Raw genomic sequence first — 27717 nt, forward strand, 5'->3', positions numbered from 1 at the left:
CTACATCCGGCTCCTGTCAGTCTGCACTTCTTTGCTTCATCCATCTTGTCCAATTGGGTGGCTGTATATGTATGGGCCACCTGTGGGGCAGGCTCTGAATGGGTGTTCCTTCAGTCTCTGTTTTAATCTTTGCCTCTCCCTTCCCAGCCAAGGGTATTCATTTTCCTCATTTAAAGAAGAAGTGAAGCATTCACATTTTGATCATCCGTCTTGAGTTTCGTTTGTTCTAGGGATCTAGGGTAATTCAAGCATTTGGGCTAATAGCCACTTATCAATGAGTGCATACCATGTATGTCTTTCTGTGATTGGGTTAGCTCACTCAGGATGATATTTTCCAGTTCCAACCATTTGCCTATGAATTTCATAAACTCGATGTTTTTGATAGCTGAGTAATATTCCATTGTGTAGATGTACCACATTTTCTGTATCCATTCCTCTGTTGAAGGGCATCTGGGTTCTTTCCATTTTCTGGCTATTATAAATAAGGCTGCGATGAACATAGTGGAGCACGTGTCTCTTTTATATGTTGAGGCATCTTTTGGGTATATGCCCAAGAGAGGTATAGCTGGATCCTCAGGCAGTTCAATGTCCAATTTTCTGAGGAACCTCCAGACTGATTTCCAGAACGGTTTTACCAGTCTGCAATCCCACCAACAATGGAGGAGTGTTCCTCTTTCTCCACATCCTCGCCAGCATCTGCTGTCACCTGAGTTTTTGATCTTAGCCATTCTCACTGGTGTGAGGTGAAATCTCAGGGTTGTTTCGATTTGCATTTCCCTTATGACTAAAGATGATGACATTTCTTTAGGTGTTTCTCAGCCATTCGGCATTCCTCAGCTGTGAATTCTTTGTTTAGCTCTGAACCCCATTTTTTAATAGGGTTATTTGTTTCCCTGCGGTCTAACTTCTTGAGTTCTTTGTATATTTTGGATATAAGGCCTCTATCTGTTGTAGGATTGGTAAAGATCTTTTCCCAATCTATTGGTTGCCGTTTTGTCCTAACCACAGTGTCCTTTACCTTTCAGAAGCTTTGCAGTTTTATGAGATCCCATTTGTCAATTCTTGATCTTAGAGCATAAGCCATTGGTGTTTTGTTCAGGAAATTTTTTCCAGTGCCCATGTGTTCCAGATGGTTCCCTAGTTTTTCTTCTATTAGTTTGAGTGTGTCTGGTTTGATGTGGAGGTCCTTGATCCCCTTGGACTTAAGCTTTGTACAGGGTGATAAGCATGGATCGATCTGCATTCTTCTACATGTTGCCCTCCAGTTGAACCAGCACCATTTGCTGAAAATGCTATCTTTTTTCCATTGGATGGTTTTGGCTCCTTTGTCAAAAATCAAGTGACCATAGGTGTGTGGGTTCATTTCTGGGTCTTCAATTCTATTCCATTGGTCTATCTGTCTGTCTCTGTACCAATACCATGCAGTTTTTATCACTATTGCTCTGTAATATTGCTTGAGTTCAGGGATAGTGATTCCCCCTGACGTCCTTTTATTGTTGAGGATAGCTTTAGCTATCCTGGGTTTTTTGTTATTCCAGATGAATTTGCAAATTATTCTGTCTAACTCTTTGAAGAATTGGATTGGTATTTTGATGGGGATTGCATTGAATCTGTAGATTGCTTTTGGTAAAATGGCCATTTTTACTAAATTAATCCTGCCAATCCATGAGCATGGGAGATCTTTCCATCTTCTGAGGTCTTCTTCAATTTCTTTCCTCAGTGTCTTGAAGTTCTTATTGTACAGATCTTTTACTTGCTTGGTTAAAATCACACCGAGGTACTTTATATTATTTGGGTCTATTATGAAGGGTGTCGTTTCCCTAATTTCTTTCTCGGCTTGTTTCTCTTTTGTATAGAGGAAGGCAACTGATTTATTTGAGTTAATTTTATACCCAGCCACTTTGCTGAAGTTGTTTATCAGCTTTAGTAGCTCTCTGGTGGAACTTTTGGGATCACTTAAATATACTATCATGTCATCTGCAAATAGTGATATTTTGACCTCTTCTTTTCCGATCTGTATCCCCTTGATCTCCTTTTGTTGTCTGATTGCTCTGGCTAGAACTTCAAGAACTATATTGAATAAGTAGGGAGAGAGTGGGCAGCCTTGTCTAGTCCCTGATTTTAGTGGGATTGCTTCAAGTTTCTCTCCATTTAGTTTAATGTTAGCAACTGGTTTGCTGTATATGGCTTTTACTATGTTTAGGTATGGGCCTTGAATTCCTATTCTTTCCAGGACTTTTATCATGAAGGGGTGTTGAATTTTGTCAAATGCTTTCTCAGCATCTAATGAAATGATCATGTGGTTCTGTTCTTTCAGTTTGTTTACATAATGGATCACGTTGATGGTTTTCCGGATATTAAACCATCCCTGCATGCCTGGGATGAAGCCTACTTGGTCATGGTGGATGATTGTTTTGATGTGCTCTTGAATTCGGTTTGCCAGAATTTTATTGAGTATTTTTGCATCGATATTTATAAGGGAAATTGGTCTGAAGTTCTCTTTCTTTGTTGTGTCTTTGTGTGGTTTAGGTATAAGAGTAATTGTGGCTTCGTAGAAGGAATTCGGTAGTGTTCCATCTGTTTCAATTTTGTGGAATAGTTTGGATAATATTGGTATGAGGTCTTCTATGAAGGTTTGATAGAATTCTGCACTAAACCCATCTGCACCTAGGCTCTTTTTGGTTGGGAGACCTTTAATGACTGCTTCTATTTCCTTAGGAGTTATGGGGTTGTTTAACTGGTTTATCTGTTCCTGATTTAACTTCGATACCTGGTATCTGTCTAGGAAATTGTCCATTTCCTGAAGATTTTCAAGTTTTGTTGAATATAGGTTTTTATAGTAAGATCTGATTTTTTTTTTTCAATTTCCTCTGAATCGGTAGTTATGTCTCCCTTTTCATTTCTGATTTTTTTTTAATTTGACGCACTCTCTGTGTCCTCTCGTTAGTCTGGCTAAGGGTTTATCTATCTTGTTGATTTTCTCAAAGAACCAACTTTTGGTTCTGTTGATTCTTTCTATGGTCCTTTTTGTTTCTACTTGGTTGATTTCAGCTCTGAGTTTGATTATTTCCTGCCTTCTACTCCTCCTGGGTGTATTTGCTTCTTTTTGTTCTAGAGCTTTTAGGTGTGCTGTCAAGCTGCTGACATATGCTCTTTCCTGTTTCTTTCTGCAGGCACTCAGCGCTATGAGTTTTCCTCTTAGTACAGCTTTCATTGTGTCCCATAAGTTTGGGTATGTTGTATCTTCATTTTCAGTAAATTCTAAAAGTTTTTAATTTCTTTCTTTATTTCTTCCTTGACCAGGTTATCATTGAGTAGAGCACTGTTCAATTTCCACGTATATGTGGGCATTCTTCCCTTATTGTTATTGAAGACCACTTTTAGGCCGTGGTGGTCCGATAGCACACATGGGATTATTTCTATCTTTCTGTACCTGTTGAGGCCCGTTTTTTGACCAATTATATGGTCAATTTTGGAGAAAGTACCATGAGGAGCTGAGAAGAAGGTATATCCTTTTGCTTTAGGATAGAATGCTCTATAAATATCCGTTAAGTCCATTTGGCTCATAACTTATCTTAGTCTGTCGACATCACTGTTTAATTTCTGTTTCCATGATCTGTCCATTGATGAGAGTGGGGTGTTGAAATCTCCCACTATTATTGTGTGAGGTGCAATTTGTGCTTTGAGCTTTAGTAAGGTTTCTTTTACGTATGTAGGTGCCCTTGTATTTGGGGCATAGATATTTAGGATTGAGAGTTCATCTTGGTGGATTTTTCCTTTGATGAATATGAAGTGTCCTTTCTTATCTTTTTTGATGACTTTTAGTTGGAAATTGATTTTATTTGATATTAGAATGGCTACTCCAGCTTGCTTCTTCTGACCATTTGCTTGGAAAGTTGTTTTCCAGCCTTTCACTCTGAGGTACTGTCTGTCTTTGTCTCTGAGGTGTGTTTCCTGTAGGCAGCAGAATGCAGGGTCCTCGTTGTGTATCCAGTTTGTTAATCTATGTCTTTTTATTGGGGAGTTGAGGCCATTGATATTGAGAGATATTAAGGAATAGTGATTATTGCTTCCCGTTATATTCATATTTGGATGTGAGATTATGTTTGTGTGCTTTTCTTTTCTTTGTTTTGTTGCCAAGACGATTAGTTTCTTGCTTCTTCTAGGGTATAGCTTGCCTCCTTCTGTTGGGCTTTACCATTTATTATCCTTTGTAGTGCTGGATTTGTGGAAAGATATTGTGTAAATTTGGTTTTGTCATGGAATATCTTGGTTTCTCCATCAATGTTAATTGAGAGTTTTGCTGGATACAGTAACCTGGGCTGGCCTTTGTGTTCTCTTAGGGTATGTATAACATCAGTCCAGGATCTTCTGGCCTTCATACTTTCTGGCGAGAAGTCTGGTGTGATTCTGATAGGTCTCCCTTTATATGTTACTTGACCTTTTTCCCTTACTGCTTTTAATATTCTTTCTTTATTTTGTGCATTTGGTGTTTTGACAATTATGTGACGGGAGGTGTTTCTTTTCTGGTCCAATCTATTTGGAGTTCTGTAGGCTTCTTGTATGTCATTGGGTCTCTTTTTTTAGGTTAGGGAAGTTTTCTTCTATGATTTTGTTGAAGATATTTACTGGTCCTTTGAGCTGGGAGCCTTCACTCTCTTCTATACCTATTATCCTTACGTTTGATCTTCTCATTGAGGCTTGGATTTCCTGTATGTTTTGGACCAGTAGCTTTTTCCAGTTTACATTATCTTTGACAGTTGAGTCAATGATTTCTATGGAATCTTCTGCTCCTGAGATTCTCTCTTCCATCTCTTGTATTCTGTTGGTGAAGCTGGTATCTACAGCTCCTTGTCTCTTCTTTTGGTTTTCTATATCCAGGGTTGTTTCCATGTGTTCTTTCTTGATTGCTTCTATTTCCATTTTTAATTCCTTCAACTGTTTGATTGTGTTTTCCTGGAATTCTTTCAGGGATTTTTGTGACTCCTCTCTATGGGCTTCTACTTGTTTATTTATGTTTTCCTGGAATTCTTTCAGGGATTTTTGTGTCTCCTCTCTATTGGCTTCTACTTGTTTAGTTATGTTTTCCTGGAAATCTTTCAGGGATTTTTGCGATTCTTTCAGGCATTTTTGCGATTCCTCTCTGTAGGCTTCTACTTGTTCTCTAAGGGAGTTCTTCACGTCTTTCTTGAATTCCTCCAGCATCATGATCAAAAATGATTTTGGAACTAGATCTTGCTTTTCTGGTGTGTTTGGATATTCCATGTTTGTTTTGATGGGAGAATTGGGCTCCGATGGTGCCATGTAGTCTTTGTTTCTGTTGCTTGGGTTCCTGCGCTTGCCTCTCGCCATCAGATTATCTCTAGTGTTACTTTGTTCTGCTATTTCTGACAGTGGCTAGACTGTCCTATAAGCCTGTGTGTCAGGAGTGCTGTAGACCTGTTTTCCTCTCTTTCAGTCAGTTATGGGGACAGAGTGTTCTGCTTTCTGGCGTGTGGTTTTTCATCTCTACAGGTCTTCTGCTGTTCCTGTGGGCCTGTGTCTTGAGTTCACCAGGCAGCTTTCTTGCAGCAGAAAAGTTGGTCTTACCTGTGGTCTCGAGGCTCAAGTTCGCTCGTGGGGTGCTACCCACGGGCTCTCTGCAGCGGCAGCAACCAGGAAGACCTGTGCCGCCGTTTCCGGGAGCTTCAGTGCACCAGGGTTCCAGATGGTCTTTGGTGTTTTCCTCTGGTGTCCGAGAAGTGTGTGCAGAGAGCAGTCTCTTCTGGTTTCCCAGGCTTGTCTGCCTCTCTGAAGATTCAGCTCTCCTTCCCACGGGATTTGGGTGCAGAGAACTGTTTATCCGGTCCGTTTCCTTTTGGTTCTGGTGGTGTCTCAGGCACAGGGGTCCTGCCGCTCCTGGGCCCTCCCCCACGGGAGCCCAGAAGCCTTATACAGTTTCCTCTTGGGCCAGGGATGTGGGCAGGGGTGAGCAGTGTTGGTGGTCTCTTCCGCTCTGCAGCCTCAGGAGTGCCCACCTGACCAGGCGGTTGGGTCTCTCTCTCACAGGGTCTGGGGGCAGAGAGCTGCTTCGGGCCAGGATCCGCGTGTGTGGGACTTCCGGTAAACACAGAAAGTGCCCGGTTCTACAGGAATTCTGCTTCCGTGTGTCCCAAGCTCACCAGGCAGCTTTCTTGCAGCAGAAAAGTTGGTCTTACCTGTGGTCCCGGGGCTCAAGTTCGCTCGTGGGGTGCTGCCCACGGGCTCTCTGCAGCGGCAGCAACCAGGAAGACCTGTGCCGCCGTTTCTGGGAGCTTCAGTGCACCAGGGTTCCAGATGGTCTTTGGCTTTTTCCTCTGGCGTCCGAGATGTGTGTGCAGAGAGCAGTCTCTTCTGGTTTCCCAGGCTTGTCTGCCTCTCTGAAGGTTCTGCTCTCCCTCCCACGGGATTTGGGTGCAGAGAACTGTTTATCCGGTCTGTTTCCTTCTGGTTCTGGTGGTGTCTCAGGCACAGGGGTCCTGCCGCTCCTGGGCCCTCCCCCACGGGAGCCCAGAGGCCTTATACAGTTTCCTCTTGGGCCAGGGATATGGGCAGGGGTGAGCAGTGTTGGTGGTCTCTTCCGCTCTGCAGCCTCAGGAGTGCCCCAATTATAATACTTTTATAAAAATGTGGTTCATAATAGTTCTTAGTACCTTAGCTACTTTAAAGTATTGATCCTTTTATAATAAATATACCTATGTATGAAATTTTATTATATTAAAAAATAAATTTTAACATGTCTATGCCCTTTACTTTTGTTTAGAGAGCTTCAGACCAAAGTACTGATCCCAGCTATGGGCTAGAATATTTTGCTTGCAACTGAAAACGTAACTTAAATAAACAAATAGGGAAAGTTTACTGGTCTACATAACTAAACTTAGACTGGCTAGAACTCTTCTGCACTGAATCCCATTAGGATTCCATTCCACGGAGTTCATTCTCAGGAATTGGCTTCAGCATTTCCTAGTGTGTCTTTATATTTATAGTGTGACAAGAAGTTAAGGGCAAGCCACAAACACTTGGGCGCACTGTCTTTTAAACTTTTTATTATTTGTGTTTGTATATGTGTGTGAACACATGTGCATGCATGAAGGTCAGAGAACAATTTTAATATATAGGTCCCTCCGTGCATTGTGGGTTCAAGAATTGATTTCAGGTTGTAAGGCTTGTGGGGCACGTGCTTTTATCCACTAAGCCATCCTGTAAGCCCTGGGTTTACATTCTAACAGTCACAACAGGAACGATCTTTGCTTGACACAACTTAGAAGAGCCATAAGAGGCTCGGATTAGTTCATTTTAGTTTATATGTGCACCCTGTGTACCAGTCATTGTGATTGGTATTATATTATTAGCTTCAGTTCATACCTCATCCAAATATAAGAAGCAGCTAAATGGTTGATATAACTCTAGTTTGTGGAAGAATCTCATGAATTAATTACTGAAAGTTGTTTAATGTTTGCCAACTGTAATTCCTAGCATATATGTACACGCACACACACATATATATGCTATATATGTATGTATCCATCAACTGTTCTATGATGGTAATTTCTTTGATTTTTATTGTCTTTCCTTTTGTCTTTAATGAGAACAGTTTTCAAAATAGTCTTCCTTTATTCAGTCAATTCCAGGTTGACATGAGAAAATAAAAGATGAGGGCAAAGAGCTGTAGATAAATAAGATTTAAATAATAATCTAAGTAGTAAATCATAAACCAAGAGTAGAGTTTTAGGATACAGAGGAGATAGGTATTTTAAGAAACAGAATCAAGAAGATATCAATACCAACTAGCTTTGATACATAAGAAAGAGGTAGCAGAACAATTCTTTCTAGTTTTGATAGCAGACAGAATATTCATGGAACACCAGTTACTAAGGCAAAGGATACAGAATAAGACAAAATATGCTTCTTCCTCAGGATGGGCTAACCTGAAATCACTTATGAGAAATACAGGGAAGGCACTTTTGGTACCGACTAGAACGATAAAGTCCAAGAAGGTTAAAACAATAAACATACTAAACGAGATCTACTTTTGACACAACATTATTCAGAGGGTGGCACCCAGCTGTCAGACTTGGTATTCGGGGCAATGGATACAAGACATACTCAAGAACATCAAGAGCCAGGGGACATTAATCTCAAGATTTTACACCCAACAACATGGGTATAGATAGAAGTAGTGTTAGAATAACCATGACTGTTCAAGAGAGCAAGGACCATGGAGGTGTATGTTCCAAACCTCCCAAATCCAAACTGGTGAGCAGTTAAGATATTTTTTCTAATATACCACAGTTAATATCTATACTATGAAATAAAGCAAAAACTATTTGCATATAGCCCAAACCAAAAGATCAAGAATGTCAAACTGCATGGTGGCAGACACCTGGAAGGCAGAGGCAGGCAGATATCTTCTGAGCCAGAGCTACATAGTGAGACACTACCTCAAACATTCAACATAACAAAACAAAACATGCCAACACTAAAAGGAATTCCAATTATAATATGAAGGGAAATAACATTTAATAAAAACAATTTCTAAAATAAGCGTTGCTTCATTCTGAAGAGAAGGGGAATCCTGTCTTCTACAGTCTCCCTGTGATACATCCTGGGATCTTTGTAAGCCTGTCATGTAATGGGGCTGTTCTGAGGAAGTTTGAGCACTGTTCCCTTTCTCATGTCATGCTTTCATTTCCTGATTAGTATTTTCTTCTATCTATTCAGAGACAGTGATCCCTAAAACACAAATGAAGATGGTGTCTTCGCGTATAATTGCTGTGAAGAGACACTATGACCAAGGCAACTCCTATAAAGGACAACATTTAATTGGGGCTGGTTTACAGGTTCAGTCCACTATCATGTCAGGAAGCACAGCAGCATATAGGCCGATATGGTGCTGGAGGAGCCTAGAGTTCTACATCTTCACACACAGGCAGCAGAAGGAGACTGTGTGCCACACTGGGCATAACTTGAGCACAGAAGACCTCAAGGACTGCCCCCACAGTGACACACTTCCTCTGGCAAGGCCATATCTCCTAAAAGTACCACTTCCCATGGGCCTAGCATTCACACACAAGATATGGGGCATACCTATTCAAACCACCACAGATGGTGACAGATAGACTCACATAAGAGCAGAGTGCACCAAAATATGCAGTCACAGTGATTTTCATAGTGAACATATTTAGGTAGCATGGCTTCTTTTTCTCTCTCACACAGGTACAACATATAAAAGAAGCAGGTAGGAGAGGCATTTTTCTGTTTTCTTTTCTTTAAGTATCAGTATCACACAACCAAATGTATAAAATAAATGAGGGATCAGGTGGGAAACTGTTTCCCTCAATTTCATATTCACATGAGATCTTGTAAGAAGAATTATCCTGTCTATAGACACAAAACTGAACTAAAACTTCCAGATCCTACTTATGACCAATACCAAGTCTGGAGACCTAGTGTTCCTCTAAAAATAAGAAAAAACAGAATCAGAAAATAACTCTGAGGAAAAACAATAACCATTTGAAGAAAGGGATAACTTAACTATTGAAATCAAAGTGGAGGGGGTTACTACAATGTATCTTTACACAATGTAATAAGAATGTACTGGAGTGAAAAACTCCTTAGGCAAATAGGAGACTGAATAGACAAGAAAAAAAATAAGAAAGAATTAAGGAACTTGACCTACATAGTACCAAAGCTAACACAGGAAATGATTATGTTAAAGAGACTAGGATTCATAAACCTTAAAGAGAAATTTGCCAACGCCAGCCCTTTTTACAAATTCAGCATTGTACAAAGCATGTTACCCCTTCAAAGCACTAAATCTTCAAATCAAATGAAAGTCACATATATTCATTTTCCTAACTATCACTATTTTAAACCAAGGCATTCCTATTCCAAGTCTAGTAATTTTCGTGTTCTGAGAGACACCTTTAGACTCTTATTTTTCCCTACTTTTCTTAATTTATCTCATATATCCAGAGCACTGGTTTATCCTCCTTTCTTTCCCCACAGTGCCCCTCCCTCCATTCACTCTTCTGAAAAAGGCAGGCCTCCCAGGGATATATCAACCAAACAGAGCATTTCAAGTTTCAGAAAGAAAGTTCTAGGCGTCTCCCTCATATCGAGGCTAGACAAGGTAACCCAGTGGGAGGAAACGTGTCTCACAGCTAGGTTCCATATGCAGAGTACCTACCTCACATTTATACAGGCTCTCTGGTTGTCAGTGCAGCCTCTGTAAGCCTCTCTGAGCTAGTTAGTTGATTCTGTCAGTGTTCTTGGCCCCGCTGATCAAGGTCCTCCCCTCCTCTCTTCTGAAGGATTTGAGCCATATCTTTGCCTTACCTATCTGTGGTAATGATTGCCTGGCTGTGAACATCTTTCTTCTCATTTGCTTGCTTATGTAGCTCATCAATATAGTCCATAAGTTTCTTTTCCGTTTGCTCCGCTTTCCACCTCATCTCTCTCTCTTGGTCTAACTGTTCCACAAGGGACTAAAGAAAACAGCAATGCTTCAAAATTTGGAAAAAGTCAACAAACTTCTCACCGCCTGAGTTGTTTCATTTATTTTACAGTAACTTATTGTAAAAAGTTACAATGAGAATTACAGTATGGACGTAAAGCGCACAGAAGAGAGTGGATATTGTTGGGTACATAATCATTTCAAATGAACATTAGCTGGTACTGTCATGATTATTATAGAAGGCAAACCTATTGTTAGATTATATTTTTTACAGTATATAGTAGAATACAATAACCAGTTCTCTAACATGTAAAATGAGGACAAGCAAATTAATATATTCAGCAAGTCTTGAATTTGTAAAATAATTTCAGCATCTCTGCATCCTTTTCCAAAACTGGGTTTCAGGAAAACTAACACGACAGTATAAAGAATACTTTTCTGAGAAAACATAGAGATTTACTTTTTTATTTCTCTCAAAGTAGGAACTATGGCTTGGGAAATAGGAACTGAGATTTTCCCAATAAAACATCATTTCAATTGATCTAGCAAATGTTAACAGCAGTGATATCACACAAAATATGGAAACTAGGAAGGGTAAAATTAGCCAATTTTCATCACTCTGACTAAACTACAAACATTTATTGCTCATGAAAAATTGGTTAACTTTCTAGGACTTTATTCTTAAATCTAAGATTCAGTTTTCTTAATTTTCTAAACCATACCCGGTAAGTGCTGTCGCTCGAAGCACTTTTGTCTACTTTAATCATGCCATTCTTCTGCTCATCTACTTCTCTTAAGTTATTACAGTTTACTAACGATGATCTTACATATAAATCTCTCAAGTAAGGCTGTCTCATTTTACGATTACAACTGCAAAGAATAAAAGGCAGGAAATAATCAAAAGTACAGTTTATGTTTTTCAATACAAACACCTGTAGCCACATATCTGGTATTTAAAATTAAGGAACTGGAGAAGTCGCTCAGTGGTAAAAATCACTGGCATTCCAGGGAAACTGGGTTCATTCCTAGCATTCACATGGCAGCTCATAACCATCTGTAACCCAGTCCCAGAGGACCTGATGCCCTCTTCTGTCATTAGCAGGCATCAGGATACAGTGTAGACATATATGCAGACAAAACACCCATACCAATACAATAAATAATTATTTTAACAAAAAATGTATTAAGTAAGGTAATAATTAACTTGGAAAAGTAATTCATGAATTTTATAAGGGATGAGCTTTTCTAATTCACTATTTAGAGTTTCAAGAGATAATGATTTTATTGTGTAGTGTTCAACAGATGCAAGATGAAATGCACTATGATCATATAATAGAAGAATTTGAAAAGGATGATTTAATTACCCTATGGCACTTGAAAGCTTAAAATTGACACAATAAACCAGAGTAAACGGATTCTATCAGTAGTCAGAATAAAAAGAAATTCTTGGGCATGTCCTAACTAAAAAGTACTAAATGTTTTTTTTTTTATCACATGGAATTTTATACATGGATTACTATGAAGAATTGAAATAACCAATGAGTACATTTAAAAAAGAATCATGCAGGTAAAATGTGGATTGTACCTACTCTGAGGTACAGTCTTTTCTTAATTGCTCATGGTTGATACCCCAGCTATGAAAATAGACATTAGATTTCTACATCTGCATATCAAAAATAATCATTTTGTTTGCCTCTGATCCTAGCTTAGTTTACTGTTTAACTAGGCCTTGGCCTCCCAGCAAGATCTGCCTACAGATAGAGTAGAAATTAGCCAATAAAACACAAGTGTATCAGATTTACTTCCTACTTCCTGCAAGTAGTATAGTGGCCTTTTGTTTGATATTATACATTAATTTCTCAAAGAGAAAGCCATCTTTTATGAGTATACAGTTCTCAAGTTCCTTCGGGGATTGGGTGTAGAACCAAGTACAGACACCAAAATCTCTAAATGCTCCCTTCATTATATAAAATGGCATAGTATTTTTATACATAACACATTTGAGTATATATTAAAGTGTTTAGACAAATTTCAATATCCAATACAATATCTGACATGATACCTAAAAAGCTAATTTATTATACTCTATATTTAAGAAATGACAAGAAAAGTTCAATGAGAAGCAATAACTTTAAAACTAGTAAATAGTTCATATTAGTAAAGATGTAATTCTTTGATTTCATTTGATCAGAGGTTGGTTGAATCCATGGATGCAGAAATATAGGATATGGGAGGCCAATAGTAGTCCAAATCTGAGCTCCCAGGGTAAGAAGGAAAAAAAAATCTTTGATGTCAATAAACTGAGAAGTTTATCATCATGAAACAGCAAGGGGGAAGCCAGTCAGTTACCCCTACCTGTGTGCTTTATTTGGACTACTAAGACCAAAGCCAAGTACCTTACAAAAGCACCATTGTTTTTATTGTGGTGCTTAATACTTTGAATAGTTCTGGTATAGTATGGGATTTTTGTTCTTCTGGAAACTTTTCTGCTGCACTTTTTTCTGTTTCCATAGTCACTTTCAGAAGTTATATCTGTGTCTCTTTTTGGTCTGAGGTCTTTCTCAGGAACATTATCTATTAAGGAATTATTAGTCTAGAACATAAAAAGAGAAAGGAAGTCTGTTAAAAGTTCTGCTCAGAATAACTAATTAAAATTTAATGCCTTCTTAAATATTAAGATACTCTATAAGATTAAAGATTTATAAATTATGTATCTTTGAAACTGAAGACAAGACATCCAGCTCTGGCACAAGAGAAAAAGGGGGAAAAGTTTTTAGCAACTCAAATCTGGGAAAATAAAAAGAAAACAAAACCAGGAAAAGATAAAACTATTTTAAAGACTTCAGAAGTGGGAAAAAAATGCTAAGACTAATTTAGCAAAAATAAACCAGAATGAGACCATGCTTCTATCTGAGACTATCAGTTTACTATGGAGAAATTTTGACTGCCAGGTATACAAGGTTAAGACGTTTGGGCTGAAAACCAAGGGAATAAAAGGCAGTTTCTAAAAGCAAATGAAATATGAATTGATACCTAACAGACCAAATTAGAGTTCAAGTCAAATCAAATTAGTGCTAAATAATAGCATGCAAACATTCATAACATTCAGCTTCCAAGTGTTCACTAGGAAGGTTTATAATGAAAAAGACAAATCAGAGTTAAGTATGGTGGTATATTACTGTAATCCCAGAATTCTAGAAGCAGAGGCAGGACGTCAAGGTCATCTGTGTTACATATTAAGAACTCATCTTAAAAAACTAAAGCAACTAAGGAAGAAAAAAACCTAGATCTCCCATCAACTGTCATTAGGGACACAGAACACAGCAGCAACTCTGAAAAATCTGGCAGGCCTCCAAATCAATCTAGGGATGAGGAACTGCACATGTGGGTATCCAGCCAAGAGGATTCAAAACACACATCCAATTCAAATCCTGAATGGTAGCATTATAGTAGTGTCATTCAGCTGCCATGGAAACACTAGTCAAATGTCTATGAACTGATATCACATATAGAAAACAAGAAAGTACTATTGCAATACAGGTACTGACACCCATGAAGGAAGGCAACAAAGAAAATGAGTGAAAACCATCTCCCGTTGTTTTCTGCCACTGTTACTGTACATAATTCTATTTTTGTAAAGAAAAAATACAGATACAGTCAATATGATGTTTCTGGTTGGTCACCTTATGTACAATTTCTACTTTATATTCTTAACTACTTTTTCTTCAATAAAATACATTACTTCGTTGAACAGCTGTAGGATTTGATCATCTAATTTCTGAAGTTTCATCTCATTTTGAAAATTGTTTTCATGATTATTTTTTTCTGGTTCAGCTGAACACGCAGATAAAAGTGAGGTCAAAACATTTTCTTCTGGTGCACTTGTAAATTCCTCCAAAGGAGGCAACACATCTATTGGTGGTGCTGACATATTATCAACGACCTATGACACAGAAACAAACCAAAGTCCTTTAAAGTTCATATTCTGATTCATTAACTCTTGACGCTATCATTTCTCTTAGAAAACCATTAATACTTTACCTCATCTTCACTTATATTCAGGGGGGAATCAGAAGAAACTAAATTATCCAAAAGACCTTCGAAGCATTGTAGGTGTGATGAGTTTATCTCTTCCAAACTTACTGGCTCACCAAATATATTCTTGCAGTCTAAGATTCTCGGGTGTGGTAAAGTCTGGAGAATGATTGCTCGGTACCCTGGGAAACAAAGAGTTCAAAATCAAAGCATAAATACTTTAAGAGATTATGTCTAAAACCAACCAAGCTACTAGGTATATTGCCTGAATATCAGTCCCATGATGTACTAATAAACTGAGAATAAACATTATGAACTCAACATCTTCAACATGCAGTCAGTAAATACAGAAGAGGCAAAGCGGTCCTGCCTTATCCCAAGCACCATTCCTGATAAAGCCAGATCACTGAACAATAAGTGTGAAAAATTATGTCAGGATTATAAATGCATGAAACCAACAGAATTCTACTCTGAGAAGGATGATAAACAGAGCTTTTGCTTAGTTTAATATGACAATCATAAATGAATTAGAATTGTGATGTGAGTGGCAGAATTCCCCATAGTGAGACATTAGTGAAAGAGCTCACTTTTTCTTCTTAATTACTCATCATTAATATTAGGATATGTAATATGTCATGTATTAAATAAAAATATATTCACTAAAGAACAATTAAATGAGAAATCTGTCAAATTACCTTTACATTGTTATGAAACCAATGACCCAGATTTTCTGGAAGAGCAGCCAGTGCTCTTAACCATCAAGCCCTCTCTCTAATGATTCATTCAATTCCTCCCTCTTTTTTTTATCTTTTTTTTAATTACATTTTTTTTATTAACTTGAGTATTTCTTATATACATTTCGAGTGTTATTCCCTTTCCCGGTATCCGGGCAAACATCACCCTCCCCCCTCCCCTTCCTTATGGGTGTTCCCCTCCCAACCCTCCCCCCATTGCCGCCCTCCCCCCCAAAGTCTAGTTCACTGGCGGTTCAGTCTTAGCAGGGCCCAGGGCTTCCCCTTCCACTGGTGCTCTTACTAGGATATTCATTGCTACCTATGAGGTCAGAGTCCAGGATCAGTCCATGTACAGTCTTTAGGTAGTGGCTTAGTCCCTGGAAGCTCTGGTTGCTTGGCATTGTTGTGCATATGGGGTCTCGAGCCCCTTCAAGCTCTTCCAGTTCTTTCTCTGATTCCTTCAACGGGGGTCCTATTCTCAGTTCAGTGGTTTGCTGCTGGCATTCGCCTCTGTATTTGCTGTATTCTGGCTGTGTCTCTAAGGAGCATCTACATCCGGCTCCTGTCGGCCTGCACTTCTTTGCTTCATCCATCTTGTCTAATTGGGTGGCTGTATATGTATGGGACACATGTGGGGCAGGCTCTGAATGGGTGTTCCTTCAGTCTCTGTTTTAATCTTTGCCTCTCCCTTCCCTGCCAAGGGTATTCTTTTTCCTCATTTAAAGAAGGAGTGAAGCATTCACATTTTGATCATCCGTCTTGAGTTTCGTTTGTTCTAGGGATCTAGGGTAATTCAAGCATTTGGGCTAATAGCCACATATCAATGAGTGCATACCATGTATGTCTTTCTGTGATTGGGTTAGCTCACTCAGGATGATATTTTCAAGTTCCAACCATTTGCCTATGAATTTCATAAATTCGTTGTTTTTGATAGCTGAGTAATATTCCATTGTGTAGATGTACCACATTTTCTGTATCCATTCCTCTGTTGAAGGGCATCTGGGTTCTTTCCAGTTTCTGGCTATTATAAATAAGGCTGCGATGAACATAGTGGAGCACGTGTCTCTTTTATATGTTGAGGCATCTTTTGGGTATATGCCCAAGAGAGGTGTAGCTGGATCCTCAGGCAGTTCAATGTCCAATTTTCTGAGGAACCTCCAGACTGATTTCCAGAATGGTTTTACCAGTCTGCAATCCCACCAACAATGGAGGAGTGTTCCTCTTTCTCCACATCCTCGCCAGCATCTGCTGTCACTTGAGTTTTTGATCTTAGCCATTCTCACTGGTGTGAGGTGAAATCTCAGTGTTGTTTTGATTTGCATTTCCCTTATGACTAAAGATGTTGAACATTTCTTTAGGTGTTTCTCAGCCATTCGGCATTGCTCTGCTGTGAATTCTTTGTTTACCTCTGAACCCCATTTTTTAATAGGGTTATTTGTTTCCCTGCGGTCTAACTTCTTGAGTTCTTTGTATATTTTGGATATAAGGTCTCTATCTGTTGTAGGATTGGTAAAGATCTTTTCCCAATCTGTTGGTTGCTGTTTTGTCCTAACCAGAGTGTCCTTTGCCTTACAGAAGCTTTGCAGTTTTATGAGATCCCATTTGTCGATTCTTGATCTTAGAGCGTAAGCCATTGGTGTTTTGTTCAGGAAATTTTTTCCAGTGCCCATGTGTTCCAGATGCTTCCCTAGTTTTTCTTCTATTAGTTTGAGTGTTTCTGGTTTGATGTGGAGGTCCTTGATCCACTTGGACTTTAGCTTTGTACAGGGTGATAAGCATGGATCGATCTGCATTCTTCTACATGTTGCCCTCCAGTTGAACCAGCATCATTTGCTGAAAATGCTATCTTTTTTCCATTGGATGGTTTTGGCTCCTTTGTCAAAAATCAAGTGACCATATGTGTGTGGGTTCATTTCTGGGTCTTCAATTCTATTCCATGGGTCTATCTGTCTGTCTCTGTACCAATACCATGCAGTTTTTATCACTATTGCTCTGTAATACTGCTTGAGTTCAGGGATTGTGATTCCCCCTGAAGTCCTTTTATTGTTGAGGATAGCTTTAGCTATCCTGGGTTTTTTGTTATTCCAGATGAATTTGCAAATTGTTCTGTCTAACTCTTTGAAGAATTGGATTGGTATTTTGATGGGGATTGCATTGAATCTGTAGATTGCTTTTGGTAAAATGGCCATTTTTACTATATTAATCCTGCCAATCCATGAGCATGGGAGATCTTTCCATCTTCTGAGGTCTTCTTCAATTTCTTTCCTCAGTGTCTTGAAGTTCTTATTGTACAGATCTTTTACTTGCTTGGTTAAAGTCACACCGAGGTACTTTATATTATTTGGGTCTATTATGAAGGGTGTCGTTTCCCTAATTTCTTTCTCGGCTTGTTTCTCTTTTGTATAGAGGAAGGCAACTGATTTGAGTTAATTTTATACCCAGCCACTTTGCTGAAGTTGTTTATCAGCTTTAGTAGTTCTCTGGTGGAACTTTTGGGATCACTTAAATATACTATCATGTCGTCTGCAAATAGTGATATTTTGACCTCTTCTTTTCCGATCTGTATCCCCTTGATCTCCTTTTGTTGTCTGATTGCTCTGGCTAGCACTTCAAGAACTATATTGAATAAGTAGGGAGAGAGTGGGCAGCCTTGTCTAGTCCCTGATTTTAGTGGGAGTGCTTCAAGTTTCTCTCCATTTAGTTTAATGTTAGCAACTGGTTTGCTGTATATGGCTTTTACTATGTTTAGGTATGGACCTTGAATTCCTATTCTTTCAAGGACTTTTATCATGAAGGGGTGTTGAATTTTGTCAAATGCTTTCTCAGCATCTAATGAAATGATCATGTGGTTTTGTTCTTTCAGTTTGTTTATATAATGTATCACGTTGATGGTTTTCCGTATATTAAACCATCCCTGCATGCCTGGGATGAAGCCTACTTGATCATGGTGGATGATTGTTTTGATGTGCTCTTGAATTTGGTTTGCCAGAATTTTATTGAGTATTTTTGCGTCTATATTCATAGGGGAAATGGGTCTGAAGTTCTCTTTCTTTGTTGTGTCTTTGTGTGGTTTAGGTATAAGTGTAATTGTGGCTTCGTAGAAGGTATTCGGTAGTGCTCCATCTGTTTCAATTTTGTGGAATAGTTTGGATAATATTGGTATGAGGTCTTCCATGAAGGTTTGATAGAATTCTGCACTAAACCCATCTGGACCTAGGCTCTTTTTGGTTGGGAGACCTTTAATGACTGCTTCTATTTCCTTAGGAGTTATGGGGTTGTTTAACTGGTTTATCTGTTCCTGATTTAACTTCGGTACCTGGTATCTGTCTAGGAAATTGTCCATTTCCTGAAGATTTTCAAGTTTTGTTCAATATAGGCTTTTATAGTAAGATCTGATGATTTTTTGAATTTCCTCTGAATCTGTAGTTATGTCTCCCTTTTCATTTCTGATTTTGTTAATTTGCACGCACTCTCTGTGTCCTCTCGTTAGTCTGGCTAAGGGTTTATCTATCTTGTTGATTTTCTCAAAGAAACAACTCTTGGTTCTGTTGATTCTTTCTATGGTCCTTTTTGTTTCTACTTGGTTGATTTCAGCTCTGAGTTTGATTATTTCCTGCCTTCTACTCCTCCTGGGTGTATTTGCTTCTTTTTGTTCTAGAGCTTTTAGGTGTGCTGTCAAGCTGCTGACATATGCTCTTTCCTGTTTCTTTCTGCAGGCACTCAGCGCTATGTGTTTTCCTCTTAGCACAGCTTTCATTGTGTCCCATAAGTTTGGGTATGTTGTACCTTCATTTTCATTAAATTCTAAAAAGTTTTTAATTTCTTTCTTTATTTCTTCCTTGACCAGGTTATCATTGAGTAGAGCATTGTTCAATTTCCACGTATATGTGGGCATTCTTCCCTTATTGTTATTGAAGACCAGTTTTAGGCCGTGGTGGTCCGGTAGCACGCATGGGATTATTTCTATTTCTCTCTACCTGTTGAGGCCCGTTTTTTGACCAATTATATGGTCAATTTTGGAGAAAGTACCATGAGGAGCTGAGAAGAAGGTATATCCTTCTGCTTTAGGATAGAATGTTCTATAAATATCCGTTAAGTCCATTTGGCTCATGACATCTCTTAGTCTGTCTACATCTCTGTTTAATTTCTGTTTCCATGATCTGTCCATTGATGAGAGTGGGGTGTTGAAATCTCCCACTATTATTGTGTGAGGTGCAATGTATGTTTTGAGCTTTAGTAAGGTTTCTTTTACGTATGTAGGTGCCCTTGTATTTGGGGCATAGATATTTAGGATTGAGAGTTCATCTTGGTGGATTTTTCCTTTGATGAATATGAAGTGTCCTTCCTTATCTTTTTTGATGACTTTTAGTTGGAAATTGATTTTATTTGATATTAGAATGGCTACTCCAGCTTGCTTCTTCTGACCATTGGCTTGGAAAGTTGTTTTCCAGCCTTTCACTCTGAGGTAGTGTCTGTCTTTGTCTCTGAGGTGTGTTTCCTGTAGGCAGCAGAATGCAGGGTCCTCATTGTGTATCCAGTTTGTTAATCTATTTGTTTTTAATGGGGAATTGAGGCCATTGATGTTGAGAGATATTAAGGAATAGTGATTATTGCTTCCCATTATATTCATATTTGGATGTGACATTATGTTTGTGTGCTTTCATTTTCTTTGTTTTGTTGCCAAGACGATTAGTTTCTTGCTTCTTCTAGGGTATAGCTTGCCTCCTTATTTTGGGCTTTACCATTTATTATCCTTTGTAGTGCTGGATTTGTAGAAAGATATTGTGTAAATTTGGTTTTGTCATGGAATAACTTGGTTTCTCCATGTATGTTAATTGAGAGTTTTGCAGGATACAGTAACCTGGGCTGGCATTGTGTTCTCTTAGGGTCTGTATGACATCAGTCCAGGATCTTCTGGCCTTTATAGTTTCTGGCGAGACGTCTGGTGTGATTCTGATAGGTCTGCCTTTACATGTTACTTGACATTTTTCCCTTACTGCTTTTAACATTCTTTCTTTATTTTGTGCGTTTGGTGTTTTGACTATTATGTGACGGGAGGTGTTTCTTTTCTGGTCCAATCTATTTGGAGTTCTGTAGGCTTCTTGTATGCCTATGGGTATCTCTTTTTTTAGGTTAGGGAAGTTTTCTTCTATAATTTTGTTGAAGATATTTACTGGTCCTTTGAGCTGGGAGTCTTCACTCTCTTCTATACCTATTATCCTTAGGTTTGATCTTCTCATTGAGTCCTGGATTTCCTGTATGTTTTGGACCAGTAGCTTTTTCCAGTTTACATTATCTTTGACTGTTGAGTCAATGATTTCTATGGAATCTTCTGCTCCCGAGATTCTCTCTTCCATCTCTTGTATTCTGTTGGTGAAGCTTGTATCTACAGCTCCTTTTCTCTTCCTTTGGTTTTCTATATCCAGGGTTGTTTCCATGTGTTCTTTCTTGATTGCTTCTATTTCCATTTTTAATTCCTTCAACTGTTTGATTGTGTTTTCCTGGAATTCTTTCAGGGATTTTTGTGACTCCTCTCTATGGGCTTCTACTTGTTTATTTATGTTTTCCTGGAATTCTTTCAGGGATTTTTGCGATTCCTTTCTGTAGGCTTCTACTTGTTTATTAATGTTTTCCTGTGTTTCTCTAAGGTCGTTCTTCACGTCTTTCTTGAAGTCCTCCAGCATCATGATCAAATATGATTTTGAAACTAGATCTTGCTTTTCTGGTGTGTTTGGATATTCCACATTTGTTTTAGTGGGAGAATTGGGCTCCGATGATGCCATGCAGTCTTGGTTTCTGTTGCTTGGGTTCCTGCACTTGCCTCTTGCCATCAGATTATCTCTAGTGTTACTTTGTTCTGCTATTTCTGACAGTGGCTAGACTGTCCTATAAGCCTGTGTGTCAGGACTGCTGTAGACCTGTTTTCCTCTCTTTCAGTCAGTTATAGGGACAGAGTGTTCTGCTTTCGGGCGTGTAGTTTTTCCTCTCTACAGGTCTTCTGCTGTTCCTGTGGGCCTGTGTCTTGAGTTCACCAGGCAGGTGACTTGCAGCAGAAAAGTTGGTCTTACCTGTGGTCCTGAGGCTCAAGTTTGCTCGCGGGGTGCTGCCCTCGGGCTCTCTGTGGCGGCAGCAACCAGGAAGATCTGCACCGCCCTTTCCGGGAGCTTCAGTGCATCAGGGTTCCAGATGGCCTTTGGTGTTTTCCTGTGGCGTCCGAGATGTATGTGCAGAGAGCAGTCTCTTCTGGTTTCCCAGGCTTGTCTGCCTCTCTGAATGTTTAGCTCTCCCTCCCACTGGATTTGGGTGCAGAGAACTGTTTATCCGGTCTTTTTCCTTCAGGTTCCTGTGGTGTCTCAGGCAGGGGTCCTGCCGCTCTTGGGCCCTCCCCCACGGGAGCCCAGAGGCCTTATACAGTTTCCTCTTGGGCCAGGGATGTGGGCAGGGGTGGGCAGTGTTGGTGGTCTCTTCCGCTCTGCAGCCTCAGGAGTGCCCACCTGACCAGGCGGTTGGGTCTCTCTCCCACGGGGTCTGGGAGCAGAGAGCTGCTGCCAATTCCTCCTTCTTTTAATGTGTGTAGATCAATGGACAACTTGTGGGAATCATTTGTCTTCTTTAACCATGGGGATCCCAGGAACTGAACTCAGGGCATCAGGCTTGGTGGAAAGTTATATTATCTCATTAACCACTTGAGTAACTTCAATACTAATTATTTCTCAAAAGGATCAACTAAGTGGTTGAAAAAAAAAGAGTGTGACCTACAAAACCAAGGACAGAACATTTTTATAAAAGATTTATTTTATTCATTTGAGTGTTACCTCTGCATGTATGTGCCACATGAATGCTTGGTGACTATAAAAAAGGGGACATTAGATTTCCTGGAAGTGCAGTTATGTATAATTGTGAGCCACCATATGGTTGCTGGGAAATGGACTTGTAAGTTTAAGCGCTCAAGACACATTAATGAATTCACATTGTATAAACCTCAAAAGCTACAAATCAGAGATTCCCCAATACTCACTTCCTGCTTTTAAGTCCTGTTACCAGGAGTTACTGTGCAATCTCCTAGATGTCATACACATTAATATATAGGCATGCTATTTTTAAGTATATATGTAGGATAAAGGGTGGTGTTAGTTTTTACATAAATTATACTTGCTTTTGTTTCTCTTAGTATAGCTGGGGATAAAGGACCAGCTATAGTGGATAGAAATATTCTATTTTCTCTTTTCATGGTGACATAATATTATAATACTAGAATCTAACTGCGGTGGTTTGAATAAAAATAAAATCCCTATGGACCACTATAGGTTCATAGGGATTGGCACTATCAAGAGGTATGATCTTATTGGGGTAGGTGTGGCTTTATTAGCAGAAGTGTGTCACTAGGAGCTGGGCTTTGAGGTTTCATACGCTCAAGCTGACCCTGTGTGGCTCACATTCTCTTCCTGCTGCCTATGGATCTAGATGTAGAACTCTCAGCTCTATCTCCAGCACCATGTCTACCTGCATGCCACCATTCTTCATGCCATGAGTATAATGGACTAAACCTCTGAGCTATAAGCCGGTCCCAATTAAATGCAATCTTTGAATCCCTGCCTATATTAAGAGAAAGAAAAGCAAGGAAATGTTGCCATGATCATGGTGTCCCTTCACAGCAGTAAAACCCCAACTAAGACAAAACCATAGTAATAAAAATGTGAAATATTCACCATCAAATATATAAACTATCTAAATAATACCACTAACCTATGTACCCTGCTGGGGATGCAGCTAACCTAGTAAAGTGTTTGCCTCAGTGCATGATACCTGGGGACAATTCCGATGGTACCTTGGGTTCAATTCGTAGCACCACTTAGCTGGGCATAGAGGTGTATGACCATGATCCCAGGACTCCAGAGGGAGGTTTATGCTTATCCTGTACTACACATCAAATTTGAAGCCAGCCTAGGGTGTAAGAGATACTGTCTTAGGGAAAAAAGAAGAGAAGAAAGAAAGGAGGGAGGGAGGGAGAAGGGAGGGAATCCTACACACTTTAAACATAGAAGCAATTTAGTTTTCCAATAAATTCTTTATGTTTCCCTAAACATACACATGTGTGTGTGTTTACACACACACACACACACACACACACACACACACACACAGACACACACACACAGACACACACACACACACAGACACATGGAAATCTTAAGAGTAAAATAAAGGGATCATAACTTCAGAAAATAAATGCTTTCATATTTAAGTATTAGAAATGCATTTAATTAACTATTTCATACCTGGTACAAGACAGATAGGATTACCTTCTCCATCTTTCTCTAAAATAAGATTGGTTAGGAAGTGTAATCCTACTGTACACTGAAGTAAGTGATGGATGCTATCTATATAATTACTATGTAGGTCAATATATCTAAGTTTATACTTTAGTCCATGAAGGGGGATCAACCCTGCAACAGGAAAAAAAATGTTTTAAGGCAAAGAAACAGCATATGAGGATAATTAGTAAAATTCTGTTACTTCTAACAAGTAATTCTAAAAATTGTAAATCAGTTATATCACTTTCATAAAAGATAATAATTTCAAAATCTTCTTAGAAATGCAGAGCACATGAAAAACTGATTTTAACTTTTAAGATACAAGTTCCTGGAAATGTCCATATCTATATTCTATAATGTAGTAGTCACTAGTTGTTTTTATATTTAAATTAATATTTAATTAAATACTCAGTGCCTTGTACCACCAGTCAAATTTCAAGTCAATAGTCGCATCTGGTTACCAGTAGCCGTGTAGGAGGGCACCAAAGCTTTCTTCACATCTGATCTTCTACTGCCCCTTACTATGTGAGTACAGTACATAATCATTGAAGCTTAAGCAGAACCCTCCTAAAGTAAGCTTTCCTCACTTTAGCTTTTTCTGCTACTGATCAGAGTTGCCTTCATTTCTGTTTTATTCAGGTATTATTTTGGCAGCAACAAAAGTTTTAGATAAAACTTTAGATAAAACTCAGATAAAACACTTGGTCATTATTATCATTTGACGTAGTTTTCCAACAGTGAGCTAAGTCCTCAGAGCCTACAAAGCTTCAGCATTATGGAAATATGAACGAATCTACTTACCGCTGAGATCACTTATGTGATTATAAGACAAATTCAGTCTAATCAGATTTACCAGTGCTTCGAGTCCTAAAAAAGAGGGAGAAAGTACATAGCCTTTATAAGGTTTAAATAAAGAATCAGCACTGTTTCACATTGATAGTGAAATCAACTGCCATTTGGGGAGTTATTTATTTGGTTTTATGGAAAAAATGCATTTGTAGTTTTAGGGTCAATTTTCAAAAGTTTATGATTCTATTAATTCCATTCATTGGAAGAAAATACACACATAATTTTATTTTTTACTTTTTCTTTCTCCTCACAGAAAATGCCCCATGTAATTGTTTACAAACCTTCCACTCTTGTGATCAAATTGCAGGACAAGTTTAAAGTGCATAGCTTTGTCAGTGTGTTCAGGCCTTCAATTTGACTTATTTGATTGGATGACAGATCCAAATGTCGCAGGTTCCAAATGTGGTCAATGGATGTGATCTTGGAGATGTTATTACAATGCAAATTGATGGCATGAAGGGATGAATCTAAAGATAACTCTGATATATCATAAAAGAAAACATAAAAACATATTTAGAAGCATAACCAAATAGAATTAAGTAGGTAACTATAATGAATATTTGCTCTACTCACTTCAGAAAAAAAAATCTGTCTTAGACTCCCTTCCTTTCCTACCCAACTTGTGTCCTTATCAAGACCAATGTGTACTGACCAAATATCCTTGCATGTGCAGCCTTCTACTAGAGTTTGGCAGGCTTATTAAGAGGAGCATTCTTAGAGAAAACTGACCCTCTTCTGGTAGCTAAAAATGAGCAACTGCAAGCTTTAAAGGTATTTTCTTTCTTAATTTTCAAACTCTTAAGTGGTTGGTGTATGGTTATGACAGTTAAACAGACCAAGAGTGACCTGACATGAATCTGGATCTTATGCATGAGTTTATAACTTTTTTTTCTTTACTGCCAATGATAGCTAGTTAGTAAGAATGTAATTGATTTCCAAAAAATAATAATAATAATAAAAAACAAAACAAAAACAAAAACTCACTAATTATTGCTCTTCTCAGTGGAAAGGCTCAGGTCCTCTCTAACTGCAAGTTGGAATGCATTTCCTCTAAACAGAAATCATCTCTTTACTCCCTAAATAACCACTTATAAGTTAAACTTGCTGAATAGAACATTATTTCCAAAGAACTATAGTGTGTTGTTCAGAGGTGCTAAAAGTAGTTTGAACAGTACACACAATGTTAAGGGCATCTGTGGTAGACTTTTGTGCTGGCTAGTATAAAGTTGCCGGACACATTTGCAAACCTCAAAACACCAATTTCTAAAGCTGTCTAAAGTATTTCCCGATTATCTAGCTTCTATCATTTACAGAATTATTTAAGGACAGATTTTGTGCTATTACTATACGCTGTTAATTGCAATCTGTTTTACGTTGAATTTAATTGTTCACTAGTTGCACTGTCAAATTATATAATGTATCTAAAATATAAATTCTTAGATTCATTGCTTAGTAAAAAAAACGATCTTGCCTAATTGCTGTGGTGATGAGTATTAACACATAAACATTCACATAGACATCATCCTCGAAGTGCTAACCATTATTAAATATAAATGTAAGCATTCTTTTGAAAAACCTCTTCATTGGCAACCCTTAGATCAGGACTGGAACTAAGCTGTTTTCATTATATTATAAATACCAGGGTTCAGACGGAATGGAGCAGGTACCTCCCCAAAGACACAGAGACTACTGTAATGGAAATGCCTGGATCTCAGAAATAGTTAGCTGTCCAGTGAAACTCAAGAACGGGTCTAGGTTGAATTGGTAAACTGGGCTCAAAGAATATGGAAAATCAAGGGGCCAGAAAAAACACTGAATGGTCTGGGCAACATAAAACAGGATCAGCTAAAAGAGTTACATTTGGTACCTACAACAAGTATATGGATATTGGATTATGCCTTAGTAAAAGAACTTAAAAAACGGATGAGAATTGAGGTAAGAGGTGTAAGCAGGGTACAGAAAAGGCTTGCTGTGCTGCTAGCTTGGGATGCAAGCCCTAGGGCCACTTCTCAGGCTCAGGAAAGGAGACCAGGAAGAGGAACAGCAAGAGTGAGTGAAAGTGAGGCTGAGATGAGGGGAAGGAGGAAGCCTGGGCACGGCAGGGGGTTAAGAAAGAACAGGAGGCTCCCATGGGTGAGGGAAAGAAAGACACCCCAGGATCTGCGGAGAGGATAAGAAGAACCCCGGCTTCCGCAGTGAGTCTGGAGGAATTCCTAGTTCGGCAGGGAGGAGGCCAGGGCCGCGCTGGGAGGACAGGGAGGAGCTCCAAGACGTTCTGGGAGGATAGAGTGGAGCCCTGGGCGGTGCAGGGAGAACAGAGAGGAGGAGCCCCCAGGCGGTGCTAAGAGAGGGCAGAGAGGAGTCCCTGGCCACGCTGGGAGGAGAGAGGACCCCCAGGCTATGCTGGGGGAAGAGGGAAGAGGCCCAGGATGTGCTGGGAGGATACGAGGAATCCGCTACCCCCCAACCACCCCCCAACCCCGAAGCCTGCCAATCCGAGGTCCGACCAGGTGGCGGCTGCTACCTGTGCAGGCCTTTGTCCATGAAACACACATCCTTGCAGCTGCTGTCGCCATCCTCTGGTTCGATTTCCGTACATGCCGCCGCCTCCATGGTACCAGCGACAGGGAGTGGGTGTTAATTGGCGCCCAGCGCTGGGTCCCAGCTTGCTCACGCCTCCAAGTGCCGGAGCGGGGCGTGGGCAAGGGGCGGGGCGAGGACTTTCTAACCGCCTGCCCGCCGCACTTTCCTGCTTTGCGTGGCAGCAAAGCAACACGACCGTGCCGCTCAAAGAGGGCTTGACTTTTAGGGCATCTGCCTTAAAAGTACAACCTTTCCATCTGTTGGCTTGGAAAGAGTGGGGCTATCCTAGGTCGCTGTTTACGAACGTTATTTATAGCCTACTACCCTATGAAGGTGTTTCCCACAATAGTCTGGTTTTATACTTCATGACATGATCTTGCAGACATAGTAAGTCGTTAAGTATTTGGACAATGCCTTTATGTATGTGGGTCTCTATGTGTTGAGAAAAGAATTTTCAGTCTTTTTTTTTTTTGTTTGTTTTTGTTTGGTTATGAGTTATTTATTTATTTATTTATTTATTCACTTTTACACTCCAGATTTTATTCCCCTCCTGGTCCACCCCCAGCCCCCACCCCCCCCCACTGTTCTGAAAGAACCCCAAAACGGGGAGAATCTCGCTCCAGTTTCGGGATGGCGGCGTGCCCCAGGAAACTCGACTAGCCGATCTTGATGAAACAACAAGAGGTAGTTTTGTTAAGGAGATCTCAGGCCGACACCGAGGTCTCGG

At 39.4% G+C, this 27717-nt stretch overlaps 1 protein-coding gene across 1 annotated transcript in view; it reads right to left on the bottom strand.

The window, feature by feature from the left end:
* The window catches only part of LOC134478919 (leucine-rich repeat and coiled-coil domain-containing protein 1-like), a 42455-nt gene extending 15279 nt beyond the window's left edge, over positions 1-27176 (bottom strand). Inside the window, exons 1-9 of the mRNA XM_063282860.1 lie at positions 26932-27176; positions 24689-24886; positions 24360-24425; positions 23523-23690; positions 14516-14691; positions 14217-14417; positions 12871-13067; positions 11197-11344; positions 10357-10505 (exon numbers count right to left, since the gene is read on the bottom strand). Of these exons, the coding sequence (XP_063138930.1) occupies positions 10357-10505; positions 11197-11344; positions 12871-13067; positions 14217-14417; positions 14516-14691; positions 23523-23690; positions 24360-24425; positions 24689-24886; positions 26932-26983 (1355 nt within the window). The 5' untranslated portion in view covers positions 26984-27176. The remainder of the gene's footprint in view (positions 1-10356; positions 10506-11196; positions 11345-12870; positions 13068-14216; positions 14418-14515; positions 14692-23522; positions 23691-24359; positions 24426-24688; positions 24887-26931) is intronic.
* Positions 27177-27717: the final 541 nt, after the last annotated feature.

The sequence above is a fragment of the Rattus norvegicus genome, chromosome 2 (assembly GCF_036323735.1).
Source record: "Rattus norvegicus strain BN/NHsdMcwi chromosome 2, GRCr8, whole genome shotgun sequence".
Classification (NCBI taxonomy): domain Eukaryota; kingdom Metazoa; phylum Chordata; class Mammalia; order Rodentia; family Muridae; genus Rattus; species Rattus norvegicus.